At 35.6% G+C, this 24,800-nt stretch overlaps 1 protein-coding gene across 1 annotated transcript in view; it reads right to left on the bottom strand.

Moving 5' to 3' along the window:
* Positions 1-24,307, bottom strand: part of LOC121407226 — a 51,603-nt gene extending 27,296 nt beyond the window's left edge. The window contains exons 1-26 of the mRNA XM_041598193.1: positions 24,261-24,307; positions 23,349-23,504; positions 21,049-21,137; positions 20,235-20,282; positions 19,437-19,556; positions 18,076-18,131; positions 17,517-17,602; positions 16,873-16,939; positions 15,138-16,095; positions 14,634-14,796; positions 13,369-13,563; positions 12,918-13,055; positions 12,034-12,135; positions 11,091-11,135; positions 9,899-10,090; positions 9,465-9,593; positions 7,869-7,989; positions 6,395-6,534; positions 6,030-6,164; positions 5,234-5,298; positions 3,670-3,772; positions 2,851-3,129; positions 2,282-2,371; positions 1,514-1,638; positions 930-1,056; positions 305-384 (exon numbers count right to left, since the gene is read on the bottom strand). Coding sequence (XP_041454127.1) covers positions 305-384; positions 930-1,056; positions 1,514-1,638; positions 2,282-2,371; positions 2,851-3,129; positions 3,670-3,772; positions 5,234-5,298; positions 6,030-6,164; positions 6,395-6,534; positions 7,869-7,989; positions 9,465-9,593; positions 9,899-10,090; positions 11,091-11,135; positions 12,034-12,135; positions 12,918-13,055; positions 13,369-13,563; positions 14,634-14,796; positions 15,138-16,095; positions 16,873-16,939; positions 17,517-17,602; positions 18,076-18,131; positions 19,437-19,556; positions 20,235-20,282; positions 21,049-21,137; positions 23,349-23,504; positions 24,261-24,287 — 3,836 coding nt within the window. The 5' untranslated portion in view covers positions 24,288-24,307. The remainder of the gene's footprint in view (positions 1-304; positions 385-929; positions 1,057-1,513; positions 1,639-2,281; positions 2,372-2,850; positions 3,130-3,669; positions 3,773-5,233; positions 5,299-6,029; positions 6,165-6,394; positions 6,535-7,868; positions 7,990-9,464; positions 9,594-9,898; positions 10,091-11,090; positions 11,136-12,033; positions 12,136-12,917; positions 13,056-13,368; positions 13,564-14,633; positions 14,797-15,137; positions 16,096-16,872; positions 16,940-17,516; positions 17,603-18,075; positions 18,132-19,436; positions 19,557-20,234; positions 20,283-21,048; positions 21,138-23,348; positions 23,505-24,260) is intronic.
* Positions 24,308-24,800: the final 493 nt, after the last annotated feature.

The following is a 24,800-nucleotide window of genomic DNA, read 5'->3' as shown; positions in this document are numbered from 1 at the left end:
CTAAAATAATCAAACTTTCAGAGAAAAAAGAAAATGGGTCTCCATGGAAATGAATTCCTTAAACAAAGGTTAAAGCAAAGGTTAGCAAGACTTTGAACACCCTTAGAATAAATTAATAAACCCAAAATAAATAAACCCCAACCAGCAACCAATGCATAATTTACCGTCAACGCTACATGGCTAATGTATAGAAAAACAATGAAATTCTAATGGAAGAGGTATGTCTCTCTTTTCAGTGGGAGGCCAACTTATATACAATTACATTTAACTTGATACCACACACACTGTAGATGTTATTGCCCACCTTTTATTAACCTGTGTTAATGGGGTATCCTTGGGTAATTGCAGTTTCCCCTTACATAACTCCTGAAGTTTGCTGATATGCTGAAAAATATGAATGAAAAAAAAAACATGTGCAATGTTTTGTTAGAATCAATATAGTTACTGAAATATTATCACTAGTGACCCACCAGTTCGGATACAGCAGACTATGCGGAGTGCCACCACGCTGTATTCTCCAAAAAAACTCTGGCAGAGCTAGCTGGTCATGATATCGCATAGCATAAAATGCGTACAAAATATGCACGTGGAAGCTACAAGAGTGCTATCATCCTAGTGCTACACATACTACGGACTGCCGTATAAAGTAGAAATACTATGGAAACTCTAAAAAAGACAAAATGAGTATAATTTCTACAGAAAATTGTATCAAAATAAGGAAAAATTGTACTGGTTGGCAGGTCTGTAACAAGAAAATACTACTACCACTAATATGTAGCATTCATATTGCGCTTACTACAATGATTCTAAGCGCTGCATACTACTACCCCGGCTTTCGCACAGTTAATCTGATCAGGTGCTTGAGCATTTGCAGGATTCCTTTCTACCAGGTACCCATTTACTACACCTGGGTGAAGAGTAATACTTACATTTGGATTGTCTACAGCAAAGCCTTGCTTGATCATCTCTCTTCTTGTATGAACCTCAACAGTATTCTTGGTTTCAGGAAGATGACATCGTTCAACTAATGGATCTAACCAAAGGCTGTTACCAAGGCTACACAAAAATAAAATAAATACAACTGCTCGTAAATCAATGGACGGTACAAATGTATACAAGAACTGTTTCTCAGCTAGGAACGTTGCTTTAAAATTCAAAATTCCAGTAATTTAAACATCTGTTAAAAAAAAGGGAAACAACATTTTTTAAATACATTTATCTGGATATGATAAAGAAAACCTAAACTTTTCATATCCTATTTTCTAGCTGGTCAATGTCAAGTATGGTAAAAAAAAAAAAAGAAAGAAAAATTCCACTGAAGCCATTTGAAAGTACTCCCACAATTTATATAAACAGTGTAAAGTTGACACATTTCATCCATATAATATTCAACAATGATTTACACTGTACCTTATGTATTATGATCAGAAGACTTTATAACAGTAATATGTGATTTTTGTAGAATATAACAGGAGTAGGGATAATAAGTTAAAGCATTTGTGATTCTGCCTACGTGAGGACGATCTTGCCATCTAGTTCCTTGTTACTCAAGAAATCAGTCATGAAATAATCGGCTCGTGGATTCCATGAGTAATCCTTGTCTGTGGGCTTCACACGGCTTACAAATACCTCAACGGCCTGAAATAAAATTGTATACAAATTTCCGTATCATCAATTCTACTTTTTCACGCATAAGGATGATAGGCACAGAATTTGGCTAAAATGTAGATAAATCATTAATTTTTAGAGTTTGAATATATGGAATATAATTTTTTTTCGACATTCAAATAAACATTTCCCCATATAAATAACATACCCTGTATCCAGAGCTGCCAACCTGAACAAGAACATTTCAGTATTTTTAAAGCTGAAAATCAGTATTTTGGCGAGGAAATCAGTATTTTCAAAGAAATACCATAGAACAACACATAAAAATGAAACTTGAGAAATCAGTATTTTGCATGAAACCATCAGTATTCTTCTCATTTTTCAGTACTAAATACGGAAAATCAGTACTACTTGGCAGCTCTGTGTATCTTATAAGAAAGAATTAAATTGTTGAATTAAGCATAACTGTAAGTAAGGCAAACCATGTACAAACATTTAAAATCAATCCTAATGTCATGTGCATCACTTTACACTACGTAATATGCTATATCATCTCCTATAAATTATTGTCAATCAATGTTTTTATGCCAGTTTTTCTTCAGATAAGGATAGCAGGTTGTATTAAAAGGGGGTGGGGCCGCACTCTTTTGGTCCTTTTTCTTGGACCCTATACCTGAAACTTGATTTGGCATAGATGGTCAGGCAGCTTGAGTAACTTGTCAATCTGAACCTTGTCTCTACCTCCTTGGTCAACAAAGTAAACCTGTCAAGAACAAAAAAAGATGGTAGTCTTAATTTAGTATTTTTAATGTCTAATATCTGAGCGCTAAAGAGCTCATGGCACTCACTACAGAATATTTATCCTGGTGCAATGCCCATGGTCTTTACTGTTCACAAAATTGGTGCTAAGAATTTGTCATCATACATTTCTTTGATGAAATATTCTCATCAATCCTTTTTGAAATGCTTAAAGGGGAAGCCCAGTATCAAATTTTCAATTACTTGTATTCTATCATCTACAGTTTAAATCCAATCTCTGAAGACTTAAATTCTTCTTGTTAATAGACATTTGAATGCAAATTCTTTTTACGAGCAAGATTTGATGGCAATTACAGAAAGTTCATCATCAATATGCTAAAGCAGCTAAAATTTTGGGAATTTCCTGTAACAAAAGAAATGATCACCAATCAGCGATATAAAACGGATGTCAAATAAACAATGAGTACAGAAGAAGGGCCTAACCTCGGCAATGCCAGGCGAGTCAACGGTTTCCTTGGTAACAAAGGCTAGTACTTTAACTCTCAAATAACATCCTGCATGATCCTTGAAACCACAAACATCGTCCTTCTGAAGAGGTCGTTGACCTATGATATTGACTGGGTCAGTGTACCACTTCTGAAGGTCAATGGTCAACTTGACATAGTCCGCTGTCATGGAAACCACCTTGTGATCAGGAGAATGCCGATGGGCCAGCAGACGGGCATAGTAGTGGGAAGCATTCACTACAAATGTCACAATCAACTAAAAATTTTGATGGAAAAAAGCAGCAATAATTAGTAGCAAAAAAGAACATTAAGAAAAAGGGTAGAAATTGTATGTATTTAATTTCTACGAATAATGCTGTAAGATAAGTCTCTTTTTTTGTAGCCAAGGAAAATTTTTCCTAAATTCTTCATTAATGATTTCAGGGTTGGATTAGTACATTTTTCAAAGAAAATCAATATCAATTTTCATTTTTTTTAAAATGCATGATTTTGTACTTTACGATAATGCTAACATTAAAAATATCATCATAAAATTACACATAAATCATTTTATTTCCTTTTTACCATGAGACGGCAAATTCAGCACTCAGATCATAATGGTGACACTATGGTATGTCATCATTGTAATATGTTTACATCAAGATATGAAATAAGAGAGATGTTCTCCTCTTCATCTTCTCTTAATTCTTCTCATGTTTATGCTTGATTTAAAAGAGTCTTTTCTGTAAACCTGAAATTCTTCTGCTTTTTCCTATCACAGAATAAGGAACTTAATGAATAGAATCCAACATTGTACCTTGACTGTGCCTTGCTTGGGAAGGGCTATGTAACGAGGGTGAATCCCAGGCTCATCTACATCTGAGAAGATTTGATGACGGTCTCCACAAGGCATCCTACTCCTAATAATTACATCATGAAAGGTAACGTCATCAATCAAATTAAATCGATTTCATTCAACTCCCGAAGTAATTTTTTTTTTCCATAGCAGTTTATTGCACAAATTTCTCATTTAAAGTTCATTGGAAACTGATATATTAAAAGCAAGATTACAATTTATACAAGGGCAATTCTATAAAATGATCAACCTTTTTGTACATCCGATCCCCATTTTTCTCAAGTCTTGCTTCACTTTATAAACTGAGCAAGTCATGTTCCTTTGAGAACATGATGGACTGTCAAAAGAACAAGAAATCAGAGACAGAATGTTTCATGAAGGTCCCACATATAGGGGGTCGGACATACACATTTTATGGAATTGCCCACATGTTCTAATGAAATTACAGCAGACAAAAACATTTCATTTTATTTTTTAGGACCTTTTCCCTAGTTTATTTTGTGGGTCTTGCTATAATATTTGATTAAGTTCTAATTGTTTTGATTCAATTTCAATTCATTTCAATTCTGGGTGCATTGTTCATCATTTTCTGAAAAATTTCACTAGATTAAAAGCACCCAGACTTAAAAATAGTACTGGCCAGTTACATTCAAAATTGATAAATATAACTAATATGAGCATGCACTCCTTCTGTCACTATAAAAAACAAATTCTTTAAGAATCCAGACTAACAATCAGAATGAAACCTAATCATTCATTATGTAATTATTGTTTCAAACTTATTGAACCTACTAATATTGTTAGTCTTCATACATATTTTTACTTTACAATTGGAGTTATATTGAAATGAAATTGCATATCCAAACCTGAATGATGATGCACCTTGTCAAAATGTCTGAGCAGCAGCTATCCCCGTTGGAATACTACAAGCAACTTTTTATTGCCAATATTTACATTTCATCAGAAACAAAGTAAATGGGAAATGCAGAAAAACACATTTGTGAAGAGATATATTGCATCTCTATTGCAGGATTACTGCTTAAAAATGCTGCATACAGGTTTGATAAGTTTCCTAAGAAGATGTACAAATAACCTTGCACGATCCACAAAACAGACTGGGAAAAACACCTTAGCAGTGATACTAAACACACGCAAATATATGATTGACACAGGGGTGGTATTCTGATAATGAAACCTAGGTTTAACCAGAGTCTAAACTAGAATTTTGAACCACACTCCTATGGAATGTTGGGCTTCATACTAATTTTTCCATATCTGTGGCGAATGTAATGTATCTATTCATTCATCAATTCATTATTTTCCTATTCTTCTTATTTCATTTCTCACCTTTTTTTGCAGAAGGATCAGAATAATGTTTAATTGGAGAATTAGCTGATAACTGGCACTCCATAAAAGAGTGGTTTAAGATTATCCAGTTAACTAAATCATGGATATAAGAAAGCCACCCATAGAATAAAAAAAATGAACTGAAAACTTCAACTTTATCAATTAACATTTATCTTACCTACAAACGCCAAAACTTTTAAGATGTACACAGAGAGGTTTGTTCTTCCGATGTTCTTCTTTAACCTGTTTACACAATAACACAGAAAAGACTGAGCCTCAGGTTGGGTTTCACAAAGATTCAAATGTGACCCTAAAAATTGCACTTAGGCTGCATGCCCAATATTACGCATCAGGATAGGAAATCTTTCTTTTTTTTTTTCATTTTTATAATTTTTCAAAGAAATTTCAAATTGAGAAATGCAAAATTAAGTTAATCTGGTGTATGTAGAAACTTGGTTTTCTAAATATTTTTGCATATTTCTTGTGGCAGATCTTGGGGTGACTCTGGAATACATGGTTGCTCAAAATCATTCAATTTTTGAGAATTTTAGGGGTTTGGGCTGTCATGAGGCTGAAATCCCTCCTTGGCCTCAGGCATTTCCAATGCTGTAACACAAAACTACATTGGGCAGATCTTTAACACAGGATGTGTAGTACTGCATCGTCATCAATGAAATTATGTTTTAGATATTATGTGCATATAGGCATTAAAATAAATGAAAGAAGTTGCAGTTAACACTGATTTCACAAGAAAATCTGTGAACCAAGATCATTGTAGATCTATGATGGTGAGGTGTGGCCTTCCAGGTAAGTTCAGAGATAAAGAATAACATGCATCAGTCAATGAATGGTCAGTAGTCAACACTTATTCCTAACATTAATTATTCATTTCAACAGATCACCAAATCTCATACTGCCAATTATTGAAGGAGACCTTATCATCAATTTATAAAAAAAAATTGTATTTGTTTTACCTGTTCAACCTGTTCTTGAGTGACCGTAGGAGGTAGAGGTTGCCCAGAACGGAAGAGAATATCAGACATATGAGCCAAGACATGAATGCTGTCTGGACTCACAAAGCTGAGAGACTGGCAGCTGGAATTCTTCTTCTGTATCAACAAGATTACAAAGAAATTACAAGTAGTGGGCATACAACCATAAATGCAACTTAATGTTGTGATAGTCCATGTCACATACAAAACAGGATTCACTTGCATGGGGTATGGGTTAGGACGGTTGCAAAATGACGACAACAACAATAATAATTCAGAATAATATATTCCATAGGTATTCCCATGGTTCCAGCAGGTAATGGGTTAACAAAGTATTGATGACTAACCTGTTTTAGTTGAGACTCAAAGTGTCTCATCATACAGGCCATTCTCTTCCCATAATGAGCCTTGTTAGAAGGGAAATCATAGTGAATGATCTGCATAGCATCTGTGATCTCAATATCATTGATTGCACCATCAGTCATCACTGCATATAAACAAAAATATTTTTTTATGAAAAAGAATCATTAGACATCACTATCAGGGGATTTGTAGCTTTGCAGTAGTAAGCTGGACTCGCAGGGCTGTGGCGGTATTCTGAGGTCATTTTATCTATAAAATATTTAATTTTATCTGAGATAAAATGTATCTCAGAATACCACCCCTGGTCATTGAACTATACTCTACTCACATAGCTCTATGACTATAGTGGGATCAATTTATTTCAATCAAGAAAAGGAGTCCCCAATTTTCTTTTCTTTTTTTTTAGAAAAGGACCCCCAAAGCTTAATATATGGTGAGTAGCAATCATTCAATGAATTATTCTTTAATTACCCATTGACATAAAATGTTATTCTGCCTATTATAAATTAAAATCTTTTCTTAGATTCACCATATTGTGATCATGCTCCACATTCAATAATCTTATAATAGAAGTCTAACAACAACTGAAATTTCAAAGGAGTGAAGTTTTCCAGTTCCAAATGACATTTTTACGCATAACTGTAACATCTTCCTAGGTGCAAAGTCAATTACATAGGGATAAAACCTTAGAATAGCTTCATGAAACACACACTACATTGAAGAAAATAATTTTTATTTCTTACTTTTTTCCACATTGGGGCAACTGCATAATTTGGGGGGCTATTTCAGTCATTTTAATGGCTACTTTCAAAGATAAATACCAGTTGTTGTAACAGTCTCAAAATGAGTTCGAACAGAATCCAATGAAATTACCACCAGAGTGTTAGCATGTATAAATACAAAATATGTGCCGAATAGCTCTGGAAGACAATAAATAACTGATGAGAAATGAGCAAAATAAGCATGGAATTCCATCAAATGTCAGGTATTTTTCTAAGCAATGTTAATACACTGTCCCACATATGCTTTTCTGTGTTAGTGATCATCAGAATTATCGATTTTGAGCTAAGATTTCATGATTTTAGTAAGATAAGTTTACATTTACGTATCAGATCAAGATGAATGATAATATTTTGACAATTAACCTTGATTTAAAAGACTTTCTCATGAAATAATTGTTTGCTGCAACTACTGTGTTTTACCTCTAAGGGCAACAAGCAATTATGGAATAAAAGCAAATATCATTATCCTGCTATATTTATAATATATTGAATGTTGTTTGTGACAGATCTGGGGGCGTCTCTAGAAAGAACGGTCGCCCAAAAGCATGCATTTTGGCAAACTAGTTTAAGGGGAGATTTGGGCAGTCAGGAAAGTGAAATCGCCTGTCGCACTCATGTATTCCCTATGCCGACCCCCCAGGATATTGACAAACCCTCTCTCAAGATTTGAACTCACCTAGGATAGGGATAGAATCAGCTCTATGATGAGTGTACCATTCTTTCTTGATTCTTTCAATGTTATCACTAGGCATGTCATCGGTGGCTAGCAGGGTGTAGAAGGATGCTGTTGTCAGGATCTACATTCATCAGCAAGGAGAAAAAAACGTTTATTTCATCTCCAGTTTGTTTTTGCTTGCCATCTAGGTGGAATTTCTTTTCATAAACATAAGGTTCATAATAGAATTATTTTAGGTTCATAATAGAATTATTTTAGGTTCATAATAGAATTATTTTCAAGCTCCTTCTCCTCGTCTATAAAATCATCCATGGTCTCACCCCATCCTACCTTCAAAATCTTATCTCTCTCTGTCCCTCATCCTTTGCAACTCAACGTCTCCGATCTTCTTCTACTGCTCACCTTCGACTATCTCTAGGACCCCGCACTTTTACCCGTTATGGAGATCGTGCTTTTTCTGCTCTTGCCCCTAAACTCTGGAACAATCTCCCCATCTCCATCCGTAATGCATCCACTGTCGAATCTTTCAAAACACTCCTCAAATCTTACCTCATTAACCCTAAATCTCCCGGGGTATTTTGATTCTTGTCATTCCCGGGGGGGGGGGATCTCGGCCGCCGATCGCGCGAGCGACGCAAAAATTTGCACGCTGGTAGTGTGCGATGTAATCAACAAGGCTGTATGGTAAAATTTTCCAAAATAATGAGATTTTATTTCATATGAATTAATTATGCTAATTTATGCATAAATCATACTTTTCGCTCTAATTCACTAAATGAAGCTCCTAGAATGCTAATTTTTGGTAAAAATTTTCTTTGTAGCATTCTTAACAATCGTAATTCAAAAAAACTTTGGTTTGGAAATAAATTTCTTATGTATTTTATTGTTTTATGAATTTCTTATTTATTTCTTTGTTTTTTTATTGTTTTTTCAATGGAAATTGTTCCAGACATAATTCTGATCATAAACAAGGCAAAATTAATTAAGTTTAATCAGTAAAAGTAGAAATAATGATACATTTATGAATTTTGGCTAAATACGCAATTTGCATTGGATTTGTACATGAAATCACGTTTATGAGCAATTTTGGGTCTGACATGCACTTGCATAATGTTGCGTAATGTCGTAACCGCGTACCCGGGCGTCACAACTTTGGTCTCAAAATTTGCGCGAGACTTAAATGTAAAAAGTCAGTGAGTATTTCATGTACTTTTCAAAGGGTTCTCTCATTTTTCAAATTTGATTAGCAGTTTCAGCTGTTTGAGAATAATTCAATGAAGTTCTGTACAGTCTTTTGTAAACACTCCCAACACAAACCCACACAAACACACATAAAAACATTATCACATACATAAAAACATATTGTGTAGCATATATAACAAAAAGAAATCATAGCCCATTGTGATATGATACTGGGAACACTATTTCCTTGGGTCTGTTTCATAAAACTTGTTGTGATAACAAATCTGATTGGCTGATAGTCTATTTGTTATAAAAACTGTGCATTTTTCTTCATGAAACAGGACCCTGATCTCCCAGAAATCACAGAAAGGAGTGCCTTTTGTGGCATAAGAATGACTGCGACAGTGAACTTACCTTCATAAGTTCTACAGCTGTCTTGCGATGATTAGTGAAGATGATTGATTTGGTTCCCTTGAGCATTCCTGATTGTAGCTTACCCAATAAGATCTGGGTTCGTTGGGTGGCATCTAACAACTCTATGTTCTAAAAACAACAAATATACTACATAAAAATACGTGAGCAGAGCTACCAACCTTGAGCGACTAAAGGTAGAATTAGAATGGCAAAAACAAGGAATTTCCAACGAAAAAGGAATTCGTGTTACCTGAAATTAAATACATCCAATTGCCTATACTTATGGAAGTTTAGGAAATATAGAGATATACAGAGATAATTTTTTTCTCAAGGAAATACAATCATATTTTTCTTCTCAACTTTATTTGAATATTATGGTATATTTTATGGACATGTGGAGAGAAATAAATCAACATTTTTCTTTCTGTTTTCACCTGCCGAACCCTGGCATAGACAGCTGCCTCCATCTTGTGAGTGATGACTACGAGTTGATTGGTCATATACGTCCTTAGGAAGGAACCAATAGCTGATGTCCATTCATTAGAGAAGATGAGTAGTTGCCTTGGAGCTGACCGTCTCTGGTCAACCCGTAGAACGCTGAGGAACTCCTGCATCATCGTCTTCACCTGGAATTATAATTAAGAAGGGTAGGAAACAATTTGTTATTTTTTTAGTCCACAATGGGTCGATTGTCCACATTGGGTCAACTGTCCACATTGGGTCAACTGTCCACATTAGGTTGACTGTCCACATTGGGTCAACTGTCCGCATTGGGTTGATTGCTGTATTTGGGGGCTATTCCTTTTATTTCAAGGACTACTATTTTGTTCAACAAACACTAAATGCTGTAAAAGCACTTCTCAATATTCTGCTGTATAAAGCAAATTACATAAGCTTTCTTGAATATTGTTTGTGGCAGATCTTGAGGAAACTTTAGAAAATATGGTCACCCCAAACCATTAAACTTTATTAATTTTAAGGCAATTTTAGCTGTCATGAGGGAAAATCAACTGATGCCCTCATGCATTTTGTGAATATTGCAATTAAGGATTGAGATGAGTAATGATAGCTTTAGTACAATTGGCATAATATTAATTCAACAATTGTCTTATATTGTCTAACTTCCTTAAAGATAACTACATCTGATATTGCGCTATCATTATCTGGCAACTTTATAGCAAAACCATCCAATTAATCACTTCTCAACCACCAGAATTTATGTGATGCTCCGGTCATTTCAGCGGGCAGATCCCCACATACAGATCATGTGGGGGCTCATGTTGACTTTGATGTTGACAATGCCATTGCTGTGGGAAAAGTGGCAAATTCTTGCTTCTGCAACAATAACAATGAAAATTATATGCACCACTCATTTAGCACTTTATCAAAACAATGATTTTAAGCATTGCTTTTATTAGCACGGCTTTAGCATGGCTACCCTGGCTACCCTGATCAGATGCTAAAGCATTCAAGGAATTCCTTCCTGATGGGTACCCATTTACTACACCTGGGTGGAGAGTAGCAAGTGTTGATTGATGCCATGCCCAAGGAAATGAGTGCTTGGGTGGGATTTGAACCCTAGACATTGTGGTTCAATGTCCAATGCAGGTGAGAAAGAGAACTTACCTCATCTAAGAAATCCCGGAAGAGTATGTTTGCCTCATCAAATACCTACAGTGAAATCAAATGATCAAAATGAATATGAAAATTATTTCATTTCTCCTGATGAATTACCATTAAGATTTGTTAATTTTGCAATATATTTTGCAATACACAAGTTGGAACTACATTTCTTCATGCCATCGGTGAATGTCATATTGAATAAAGATGATACCTCCAACAGCCTTAAGTGATAAAGTCATTTATGTTCCGAAACAGTCCGACCCCCCCTTAACATCCCAATTTAGTGTCACTTTAAGAAATCATTCCAACTTTAATATACCATGTCACTGAACTTCCGGAAACTGTGTCATAAAACTTCAAGAAATTATTTCAGCACGCAATCGTTTCCCAGCAATAACTGCTTCCATGTTAACTTAATGAAAAAAGCATTTAATTACATTCAATACAGATTGATGTGAGGATAAGGATTTTGATTAAATGAAAGTCAAAGTTGGAGGTCTGGATTTAGGTTGGATTATGGTTGAATTGCATAATGACATGAAACCTTTATGAATGACAATCAAAGACTGAATCAAATTTACAGCCCCTATTTACTCCAGCAACAATTGCTCTTAAGTTACATTCTGAAGGATCACAGGATCAGGGGCCCCCATTTCATAAAACTTGTTATAATAACAAATTTGAACATACAGTTAAAGGCTACTGAAATCAGTATATTTGATTGGATGATAGCAAACTTGTAATAGAAATTGTGCATTCATGAAAAGGAGCCTGGATTTATTGGATGTTGCTTCAGTTTTAAGTGAGAATAGGAATTGGGATTAATCAGGATCAAGTTTGAGGTTAGGATTTATTTATCTCTGACTACAGTAGATTGAAATGAACTCTTTATGCCTTTGCATGGCCAATTAAACACATTGAATCTTGATCATAAAAGAATACATACCACATGACTGAGTCTGTTGAAGTTTGTGAGGTTCCTTTCTTTCATCTTCAGCACACATGGTAAGGTTGATATTAAGATCTGACATCCATTCACCAGCTGGACCTTTAGAACAAGAACAAACTCTTTATCTAGCTAAAACAATGCAAGCATGGGCCCAATTCATAAAGAGTTATGACTTTTGTAACTTTGCCATTATGGCAACTACCAGAGAAACAGGGCTTGGCAGCCAATCACAATCAGTCTCAATGGAACTTACAATAATGGCAAAATTACCATAGTTTGTGAAATGAAACAGTGTACAGAAACAAGTGGAGCGCCTCTCAACTGCATTACGCGATTCAATACAGCAGCAGTGCTGACTTTGAAAAATACTAAAGAATAATCATTTACAAAAAACACCATTCGTATGACAATAAAATACTATGTTCATTAACCCTAAATGACGTTTGACCTTGATCATGTGACCGAAGACTTGTGCAAGACGATCAGTGATACTCGATACTTGTCCACATTTCATGAACTAGATCCATAAACAAGTTATGATGGGAATTCAACAAGTACCCCCAACACAGCCACAGTTCACTGACCTTGGTCATGAAACCTGAAACTCACACAGGATGTCCACTGATGCTTGATTACTTGATTGTTAAATTTCATGAACTAGATCCATATACTTTCAAAGTTAAAACATTAAAAAACATTAACCTTGGTTAAGATTTCGCTTTGATTCCCCCAGCATAATCTAGTTTACTTACCCTAAATGACTTTTGAACTTGGTCATGTGACTTGAAAGTCAAGCGGCGCCTACAGTCTCTCTCTGCTATGCAGGCGAGACAATAAACATCTAAAAAACCAATGCTGGAGAAATAAGGATAAATACAAACCTCTTGCTGTTTTTCATTGTTACCCCCGTACAGGAAGATGGTGTTGATTGACTTGCTAGCAGCTCTGACATACTTCTCACACAGTTCACATACTGTCTCTGCATGCTCCCAAGATGTACATAGAATCAACACTAGAGGCTGGAAGAAAAGAATATTTACTCATTCAAAATGGAGTGAACTATGTGATTTTAGAGTATGCTGTATCATTTCAGAGAGAGAAAAAAAATAATCACATGACACATGATGGTAATCAAACATAGTTTATCAAAAAATTATTTACTAATGGTGTTTAGGTGCTTTCAGCAGGTACAAAAATAGATGAAAGATATATACAAATTTCTACGAACATTGAGTCACAATCAACCAACATGGATTATATTTTCATGATTACACTCTTATTCTTACACTTGCATTTTAGCCTCATGCATTATTTAATGGTTTATATACTAACCCCATTTCCGGGTGGTAGGTCAGCATATGTAGATGATCGCAGCAGCTGAGTAATGATCGGTAGAATGAACGCCAGACTGTTAGTAGCTATGTCTCTCGGTGCTATACCAACGAGGTCACGACCCCTCAGTACTGCTGGCCAAGCATAGGCCTCAAGAAGATTAATGTTTAGGTGAGTCTTTTCTCTCTCATATTGCTGCATGATTCACAAAAAAATACAAGTACTATTCTATATTATACTGTATAATATCTACAGGTTAAGTTTACATGTAGCATAACTGGTACATGTATGAATCTGATTTTAAATGGTCTCATATTTTCTGATATTCTTAAAATGATCAAAAATATAAACTAAACTAACACTGTCTAAACAAAACTATTATAAATCCATGAGCAATGATGCACAACACTTCACATAATTTTTCATGTGTGATGACATCAAAATGACCAGACTTATGCATGTTCTCAATGGCTATAATAAAGAAATATGTGATAGTGATCATCTGCCCTGAATAATCAAATGCACAAAGATTGACCAATCAGAATGCAGGGATTTTGATACCCATTTGATAACCATTCTAGAGCAACATTTGTTAGTTGACAACTATTAGCACTGAATACAACTGACATTGTTGATTGGCAGAGGAGCACTGGCCTCTGAAAACTATCAGGGAGTTTCAGGACTGTATGTCAACAAGGTGAACTCGTGGGTGTTTCATAAAGCTATTTGTAAAGTAAGGCACAACTTTACACACTACTGCAACATGTTCTTAGGTCATAAATCAATTATACAGGGAAATCATTTAGCACAAGGATCACCAGTCGTGCGTTAAGTCATCCGTATCTTACGAACAGCTTTATGAAACACCAATCAGGTACAAGATCATTCATTCCAAGGTATTACACATGCCCTCGCTGAATATCAGAATTCAGAACCGTGCCATCTTCATTTTGCAGTTGTCCTAATCATAGATGACATGCGAGTAAGTGACATTTCAGCTGCTAAAGCTCAATCTGAAGATCAATTGCAATGGAATGGATCAGTCGACTGGGACGCTGTTTTAGTCCACCGATTCTAAAACTCCCTACTATGACAACCACCAGATATTGACCATTTGTTGGTAGCGAAAACGACAATGAAATATCCCTAGGAAGGCATTTCATGAAACAAATAGTAATAGTGCTCGTCACAACTGAAATTCTTGCATTTAAATGGCTTCTTAAAACACTACCCTGACTTATGAAACAGCTCTCAGTCTGACTAACCTTCTTGATCACCTCAGGAAACGGGGCATTCTTTAACTGTCTGATTGGATCAGGAGGGCGTTCCCCATGCACTACCACACCCATCTCGTTACCATGGTGATGCACAGAGAGTCCAGTATGAGCTCCATCTTCAGGACTACCAGACTTCAACTGTGTGATAAGACTGAAAAAAAGAGACTGAATCAATTTCTCTGAAAGGGCATGCTATACTTAAAGTATGCAATGGCTTCAAGCACATATTTGCGATGAAAAATAAGAGGAGCTTATAAAAAATACAACTGAATACCAATAATTCTATGGGATATACTTCTATTTTCAATGAGTATAAATGCATTTTTAGACCTTTGTAAAAGATGATGTAGTGTTGATATCACAAGAATGTGCTCCTGCCCTGTATGTTCATTTGATGTTTCCATAAATCCATTTTCCAGGGCTAAGAAAACCATTATCATCATCTTCATAATATCTACCATTATTATAATTCAAAGAGGACAATTAACCTACCTTTCTTGAATAATCTTTGCACGTTCGGAAGAAGGGAATGTTGATGATGCTTTGACTGGTGTAGTCACCTCTCCTTCAGAGGCCTCTGATTGTTCGCTGGTTGACGTCATTTTATTCCAATCAGAAGAAGATGGGCTCTGCTGAGATGCTCCTCTACGGATGTTTCTGCGACTCCTTGGAATCGAAGAATCATGGACCGGGGACACGAAAGATGGAGGAGATTTTCTCACAGATTGACTGGGCATCGTAGTCTGTTGGGGTGATAGTTCCTTTGGTCTTACACTCACTTCTTTCATGAATGGTTGTCTGGTAGAGTTGGCAATCACAAGGGGTGTGCGAATCCTTGGTCTTGGAGGAGGAGAAGGTTGGGAGGGGCTCTTAGAAGACATAGTAACAATCGACGATGGAGACGATTGAGGAGACTGTGATGATCGTGGAGACTGCGACCTTTGATCCAAAGGAGATCGTTGTGGTGATTTGACCAACATCCTCTGAAGGTTATCCGACTTCAAAATGTTTGAAGGAGGAGAGGTTGTAGGAGGAGGTGACAAAGGGCTTGGTGATCTAGTTCGCCCAACCTCACAAGTCCCTGCAAGAGCTGCTAGTCCGCGGCCTCTGCCTGTAGCTGGAGCTGTCCTCAATCCTTCAGCGTCTTTCAAGGTACCATCAGAAAATATCTCTTCCTGGATCTCTCCTTGTGAAGAACAAGATCCTCTTGTTTTTGGCATTCCATGAGGAACATCCGCATCTGAAGCTATCAAGCTATCATCATGCTTACTCTGCCTATCAATCGGATCTGAATGACCTCCTGGTTTCCAGGGTATGGTTCCTGGACGGGATGTCTCCACTCTTGACTGCTTGACATCTTTGATCCGAGGAGGACTGGAGATCTTGGGGGTGTACGTCCTAGGAGTCACAGGTCGGGAGCAACCTCCTTCAGAACTTCCTATCTCAGATACTGTGAACATAAGAGGGATATTTGACCTTATCATCCTCATGAATACACATGTGGTATTATGCTAGGGTGATTGGTACCAAGTGTGATCAAAATTAATCAGTCTTCTTATATATAATTGATGAAAAAAATAAAGAAATAAAAGAAGGTTGAACAAAAACTTTTCAACAGTTTGTAACAAACCACCAGGAAAAGTGATTATTAGGTCTCTGCTGAACTTCATTCAGGCGAGACAAAGGATTTAACAAATTAATTTGTTTTTGCATTCAAATGTACGGTGATTTATCCTAAGCGACAAGCTATCACAATAATGACATTCCATTACAATGCTCTCATATCTAGCCATATTTGCTTATACAGATTAGAACCCCTAATGACAATGCCAGATGAGTTAAAGGGATTTCATTCAGGGTCTTAAAATATTGTTTTTATTTTGCAATTAATGCTGTAATCATAACTGCAAAACTTTAGGTCAGACAAGAACCACCTCAGAATTTAAAGCTAATCCATTACTAAAGGAAAATAATCCTTTCCTTTTGAAGCATTAATGCATGCGCTGACAGCACGTCTGGCCCACAGCTCAGGGCCTCATCTTACAAAGAGTTGTGACTGACCCAATCAACCACAACTATGACATTGGTGGATATGACATTGGTGGATTTCCATAGAGTTGAGGTGGATTGAATCAATTGTAACTCTTTGTAAGACAGGGCCAAGATGTCTGCAAACCTCCACAAAGATACTTAATACCTTTGAGTTGTGCTATTGATAATGACTCACCTTCATCAAAGTCCCTTTCAACAACCATAGCAAACCCCTGCTTCAGAAGCTCTTCATTTACATTGACCTGAAGTGAAATGAAGCCAATTTCAATTATCACAGGTGAACTTTGAAATATTTACAATGAGCATGAACAAACACATCCTAAGCTTTAACATGACACATAACTTGTCAAAATTGATCAACAATAACCCTCGTAAGTACTGGATTGAATGCACAAGAAATTCAGCTTTGAAAAATAAGCAGAAAACAAGGTTTGAAGTTTAACTCGAGCACGAAATGTGCACAATGCGTAATTAACATGAAACGCCAAAGGAATCCGCAAAAAAAATGGTGTCAAAGAAATTTATGTATCTTATCTTGAATTCAGCTTTAAAACCTAAAATTTTGTAAGTATGAAGAAAAATTACTCTTTCAGATGTGCTAATTCTTAATTTTTTTCATTTTGAAGACCAAATTACTGTTTTGGGGGTTATTTACAGAGAACCTTCCCTGATGACTTCTCTATCTCAAAACCATGATTGGTCAATAGAACTAGTCATTCGTACTGCTCAATATGACTGGTCATGTGATAGACTTCCATTTGATTAGAATCAATAGCAGCATGTTAGAATACTTACATGCAATAGTTTTCCAAATCTTACCTGTCCTTGAGGTGTGTTCACATACAGGGTTACAAAACGTGTTTCCCTCTGACCAATCCCATGTATGTCCACCTGAGCAGAGCGGTCTGTTTATACAGAAAAATGTGATTAACATCAGAATGCCAACTAATACTCCTTAAAAGACACTTGTGTATTTTTTCCAAATATAAAATCATGGCAGCCTTCATTTTCATGGCATGGCTTAAATCAAATAATCAATTCTTTTTTCCAGAGACCACTTTGATCTTTCATTTTATAAGGCAACTAATTAGTTTTAGTAAATTAATGAAATATAAAGTTTAAAATAGAATCTGTTTCATAAAGAGTTACAACTATTGTATCTTTGCCATTATATTAACTACCAATATCCAATCAAAATCAAGGTTTCCATGGTAATTACAATAATGGCAAAGTTAAAATAGTTATAACTCTTCATAAAACAGGCATGTGATCTCCTATGCGTCAGATATTAATAACATGATTTCACTATCTTCATATGTCTATAACTTAAAAAGGTAACACCCCTAAATAAATCTGAAAAATAGAGATTTCCACCAACCTTCCACAATGTTCTTGAAATACTCCACAGCTGCTATGTCCCACTTTTCCGCTGGTCTGGAAGAAGACAAAACAGGTAAAAAGCTACGAATTTCTACTCTAACCAAAAGCCACACTACAACTTCTCTTATTTTTTTAAGCTTTACAGCTAGAAAACACTAAATTTTTTTTACAGAATTTTATATTATCATATTTAAGATGTTAAACAAGCAGTTAAAATATGTTGGGTCTATCTTATCACAGGTAGACCATCGAGCCTATCAGAAATCCACTAAATTTTTTAAAGGACTGAGTAGTATATCAGATGATCTTCCACACTATATCCAGTCATTTTCAAATCAATATTCATTCAATAGAGTAGAAGATAGTAAGCTTCAGTGAAGCCACTACAAAAAACCATCCAAAATGCCTTCATTTGTAAGGGATGACACTTTTTTCATTCTTTTTTATTTTTATTTTTTCTTTAGACCAAACACCCTCTCATTTGTGTGCGTTGAACTGTTTTTCCTTCTCAAATTTCTGGGACAAATAGCACCCTCTTAGAAAAATCTTGGATCCACTACTGTTAATAATTATAGTTTTCTGTTTTCACCTGCTATAGTAATGTTATGGACAGTTGAGTATATTCATACAGAAGTTATAATATAAATTCATAATTATCATGATTATCATTACTTCTTTGTTTGAAGATGGAAAGAAAAATGGATGAACTCAAATGTTACAAAACTCAACCTTAGTGTCTTATGGATATAAAGATCGCATCATTTGACCGGTGTGTTGGGTCAGTTGGTAGAGCGTCCGTCTCACAACCGGGTGGTTGGGATTTCAAACCCATGCCATGCCAGACCAAAAGACGTAAAAAGATACGAGTTGCTGCTACCGTTTGGCATTCAACATTAAAGAGATAGTCGCTGCTACCCTGTTTGGCATTCAACATTAAAGAGATAGTCGCTGCTACCCATGAGGGTGTTTGGCATTCAACATTAAAGAGATAGTCGCTGCTACCCTGTTTGGCATTCAACATTAAAGAGATAGTCGCTGCTACCCTGTTTGGCATTCACAGGGGTGTGAGTGGTCACAAATAAAAAGATCTGGAAAAAGTTGAAGAGTATTGAAAAAGTCTGCAATAGAAAGAGCTCCCATATTTTTGTAGAGGAAAGCCAAATCTAAGCTGAAATTCAGCTGAAAATTAAAAAAAAAAAATCTGAACTCTCACACCCCTGCATTCAACATTAAAGATATAGTCATGTCGATCTGGGGCTGAACACTGGAATATTTCTATTCTCAGATTTCTATTTCGAACAATAAAATATGAATTTTCATTCAAAAAAATAAAAATCACTTGATGACATGTATCTTTACCCAAGCTCTGCCTGATTTTCTTCTAAGGTAACATGTAAGGTGGTGGGGACCAGTCCATGGAGTCTGAACGGTTTGGCTTGTGATGGAAACTTCTTTAGTTTGGCTGGAATTTCTTTTAATCTGTTTTATACAAATGTAAAGGAGTTAGATTTGCATTGTAAACACACATCAAATGATACTCTGTCATGCTGACATAACATAATCTACATGTACTTCTTCTCTTCTCTATATGAAGGAGTCAAATGTAAAACTGTTCAATCAGAATCTAAATTTAGTTAGATTTAGAATTCTGTGACCAGCCACCCCAAAACCAACAATAATTGAACCAGGTAAGGTTCTGTACAAATAACCAAGGTAATGGTTTGGTCTTTAAAAAGTAAAATTGTGAAAGTATAAGATAATCTGATAGAGTGATTCTTTTTCTTCATGTTGTTTAAATATGAGGTTTTAAAGTTGAATGAAAAACAAGATAAATGAGTTTCTTTGACACTAATTTTTGTGTTGACTACTTGGACATTTCACTGAGATTGCACAATATGCACACATCATGCTTGAGTGAAACCCAAACATCAATCCTAGCCAACTTTATCTTGGCTTTGGGTGGCAGGTCGCATATCTACCTGACATACCAACATATCATATCCCCACTTCACTTTTCAATTAACTGATGAAAACATCATGCAACTATCACACATAAAATTCTATAAATGTTACCATCTACTCTTCTTTTCTGCCCAACAACCAATAGTCTGCAGAAAAACAAATAATAAAAATTACATGTATAGTTAAATGACTTACCGATTGATTGGAACTAGGAATGACTCGGCATAATCTACAAGATGGCATCTGACAATAAAAATCAACATACAGATAATTTGTTATCTTGATCATCATAATTATCTATAATAATAATCTGGTGATTAATAAAGCGCTTAAGACCTACACCATAAGCACTTACAGATTTGCTATAACCCTTGTCATTGCATTCATTCAATCATTCCTACACAAAATGTATGCACATCCTCCACTCCCTGAGGAGTATTCCAACAAGTCGCAATGGGGGCACAACCAGTACGGGACAAGCTTTTCTTTTATAATGACTTTCACATCCTACTGGGTACCCATTTAGCACATGGGTAGGGAGGGGAAAATTGTAGATTGGCACCTTCCCAAATGCCACTAGGCCGCCAAGGGATTCAAACACACTGCCCTCTGATTACAAGGCAAGCAGAACTACACCACAGCTTTTCCATAAATACCAGCCCTTTATCATTACTATTGTCAATGTCCTTATCATTATGATTATTATGATTAACCAATCCACCATCATTATCTATACACCACTTGATAGATATTTCTCCTAATATGAGTACAGTAATTTTGGTTCAAAAGTCTGATTTGCACAAAAAAAATTCATTAAAAAATTACTTAAGATGTGAAGTGAATCACTTACCAAAGAACAAAGAATCTACACAATGCTACTGCACAAAATATAACAAATGTGTCTTTTAGAACATCTCTGATAGGAGGCACCCATATTGTTTATCAACTCACTAACAGTAGGCAATAGATGGGGGAGGAGGGCAGTTGACATGAGATAAAACCAACTTACGAAGCTTTGATTCCATGAGCAGTCTGATAATTACTGAGGACCCTAGCTCGATACCATTTACTATCGCTAGGCCGCTGAACAAGATACATCTGAAATAAACAAAAGTTCCAAATTAGACATTTCTTACAGTGCTCTATTACAAACATTGCCCAATGGGGATTAGACAAAATTCGAGCTCTATATCTACTTTCATTTTAGTTTACTTTTTTATTCATTAATTAATTTGGTGAATTATGATATTTCCAAATCACTTCGAGGCACTTTCTAATACAATTAAATTTCTTGGCAAGCTGTCTCCCCATTCTTCATACATATCTGCTTTCCAATATATATATATTTTTTCTCGATAAAGAGGTATATATAATTTTTCCCCATTCTTTTTTCTTGTAATTTGTGCTAACTTTTAAAAGTATTCTGTTTTGTATGATATCTTATGTTTCTTTAATTCTCATAGAGTATTAAATAAATATCATCAATCCAATTCTTAACAACAACTTATCTTTAACAAGTGGAATGCCTCTGGCCGTCTCACCTGCATCACGCGATTCAACATAGCAGCAGTGCTGACTTTGAAAACTACTATAACTTGCACAAGATGTTCAGTGATACTTGGTTACTCTTATTTCCATGTTTTATGAACTAGACCAATACACTTTACAGATAGGATGGTAATTCTACAAATACCCCCAATGTGGCCAAAGTTCATTGACCTCAAATGACCTATGACCTTGATCATGTGACCTGAAACTTGCACAGGATATTCAGTGATACTTGATTACTCTTATGTCCAAGTTTCAAATGTCAGATCAATAAACTTGCAAAGTTATGATGGCAATTCAACAAATACCCCCAATTCAGCCAAAGTTCATTGACCCTAAATGACATTTGACCTTGATCATGTGACCTGAAACTTGCACAGGATGTTCAGTGATACTTGATTACTATTATGTCCAAGTTTCATGAATCAGATCCAAAAACTTTTAAAGTTTTGATTGTAATTCAACAGATACCCCCAAATCGGCCACAGTTCATTGACCCTAAATGACCTTTGACCTTGGTCATGTGACGTGAAACTCATGCAGGATGTTTGGGGATACTTGATTAACCTTATGTCCAAGTTTAATGAACTAGGTCTATATATTTTCTAAGTTATGATGACATTTCAAAAACTTAACCTCAGGTTAAGATTTTGATGTTGATTCCCCCAACATGGTCTAAGTTCATTGACCCTGAATGACCTTTGACCTTGGTCATGTGAAATGAAACTCTAATAGGATGTTCAGTAATACTTGATTAACCTTATGGCCAAGTTTCATGAACTAGGTCCATATACTTTCTAAGTTATGTTGTCATTTCAAAAACTTAACCTTAGGTTAAGATTTGATGTTGACGCCGCCGCCGTCGGAAAAGCGGCACCTATAGTCTCACTCTGCTATGCAGGTGAGACAAAAATTATTTAAGAAACAGGTTCAACTGAGCTGATCATTCTCCTATTTTAAAGGTCAAGTCCACCTCAGGAAAATGTTGATTTGAATCAATAGAGAAAAATCCTGTGAGTACAATGCTGAAAATTTCATCAAAATCGGATGTAACATAAGAAAGTTATGACATTTCAAATTTTCGCTTATTTTTAACAAAATAGTTATATGAACGAGCCAGTTAAATCCAAAGGAGAGAGTCGATGATGTCACTCACTCACTATTTCTTTTGTTTTTTATTGTTTGAATTTTACAATATTTCAACGAATTTGACGATTAGGACCTCCTTGCCTGAAGCACAAGATGTTGAAATAATGGAATTCCACGTGTTCAGGGAGGAATGAAATTTCATTTCACATGACAATGACGAGAAAATCAAAATATTTCATATTTGATATAATAAAATACAAAAGAAATAGTGAGTGATGTCATCAGTTCCCTTATTTGCATAAGGACCGAGATGTGCATATAACTGTTTTGTGAAATGAAGTGAAATTTTGAAATGTCATAACTTTCTTATTTTACATCCGATTTTGATGAAATTTTCAGTGTTATGCTTGTTGAATTTTTCTCTTTTTATTCAAATCAAGGTTTTGTTTGGGTGGACTTCTCCTTTAAATAAGTCTATGAAGGTTGGGTTTCTTGAGAAGTTCTGTTTCATTATTAAGACTAGTTCTAATAAAAAATGCACAATTTCTATGACAAAATTACCATCAGCCAATCAGATTGAGGGATTTCAGTAGCTTTTAACTGTTATTGTAAATTGTTATTGTAACTAGTTTTATCGAAACAGATCCCTGATGTCCAGAGCCTAATACATACCTTGCCCTTGACTGGATTGTTGACATGTTCTATGACGTACTGGTCAGAAGAGCAGTAGTCCTCAATTTCTTCACAAAGTTCCTGAAATTGTATGGTCTCCTGGGACATTCCAGGTCCGAGGACCTCCTTCCCCCAGAAATGGAAGGGGTCTTCAATCTGAATTAAAAAGAAAAGACACAATAAGAATGAGTGGATAAATCTCAAACTCTGACTGAGCTTTAGGTTTAGCATTGAAATCTCAATGTAACAGCAATGATTACATTGAGGAAGATGTTGACATTTGTCATTCTGTCTCTCACAGACTGTACCATAAACGCCTGGCGATTGAGCTTGGGGCTTATTTCTATTATTGATTCTATTTTCCTATTAATATATGATCTATCAACCTCACGATCAATTGCTAAGCCTCATGCTAGCGAGCACTGTGAAAGAGATTGTTGAATATGTGAAAGCTATAGACAAGACAGAAATAAGGAACAAATATCATTAATGATTGCCGATTACACCATACTATACCTGAAAGTGCAAAGTTGGAAGGGCATGTGTGTTAATAGTCGAAGCATTGGCCTGCTAAACTGGAAGACCTACCGGTAGATGCTTTAGAGCAAGAATTCTTAATGGCATATCTCTAGATCTAGTAAATATCTTAACATAAGTTGTAATCTGACATAGAGATTTGCAGTCAGGATTAAGACAGTAGCTGGATAGATGACTTTCAATGACTTTGATTTTGAATCCTACACTACAGGCAAATTCACTGACCTTTAAGTGGTACCTAACTATAATACTACATGCTCTTTGGTACCTTCCTTTTTAAAATCTCTTAAACTTTCAAACAGGATGACTTTTAAGAATTTATTCAACACAGATTTAACAAGTCACAGGAAAATTCATTTTATCTAATGGACTTACCTTTAAAATGGTGACGTTGGTTGTCATTCTAGCATATAGTGGAATTTCCTGGATGAGAAAATTGTAAAAATGTATGAACACATGCTTAAGAGTAAGAATTACATATCAAATACTTTTTCAATGTGACAATAGGCATATATAGACAATAAAAATCAAAGCATGTCAATGACATGCTTTGATTTTTATTGTCTATATATGCCTTGTCATCCTACATTTGATATGGCCTTATGACTTTTCCTGATAAAACCCTGCCCCCCCCCCCTGTGTTATTGGGGGTAAGCCTATGCTCATTCTCTCCCTTGAAAGCACCCTCCCTCCTGTCAAAGGTCTGTCAAAAAATATTTTTTGACAAAAACTAACTTGGCCAAACATTGACAACCAAAATAAAAAGTGGCCCATTTACTGATTTAGACTTTTAGTGATTTACATAAGTGTTAACATCACATTCTAACGTTAGCAGTTTGGTGCATTATTATAGTTGCCCAATTCGTCGGTGCTTGTGAGTGACCCACGGTATCCCGACCCTCCATGTCACTGCAG

This window comes from Lytechinus variegatus, chromosome 2 (genome assembly GCF_018143015.1).
Source record: "Lytechinus variegatus isolate NC3 chromosome 2, Lvar_3.0, whole genome shotgun sequence".
In the NCBI taxonomy this organism is placed as follows: domain Eukaryota; kingdom Metazoa; phylum Echinodermata; class Echinoidea; order Temnopleuroida; family Toxopneustidae; genus Lytechinus; species Lytechinus variegatus.
This window is presented reverse-complemented; position numbering and strand designations above follow the sequence as displayed.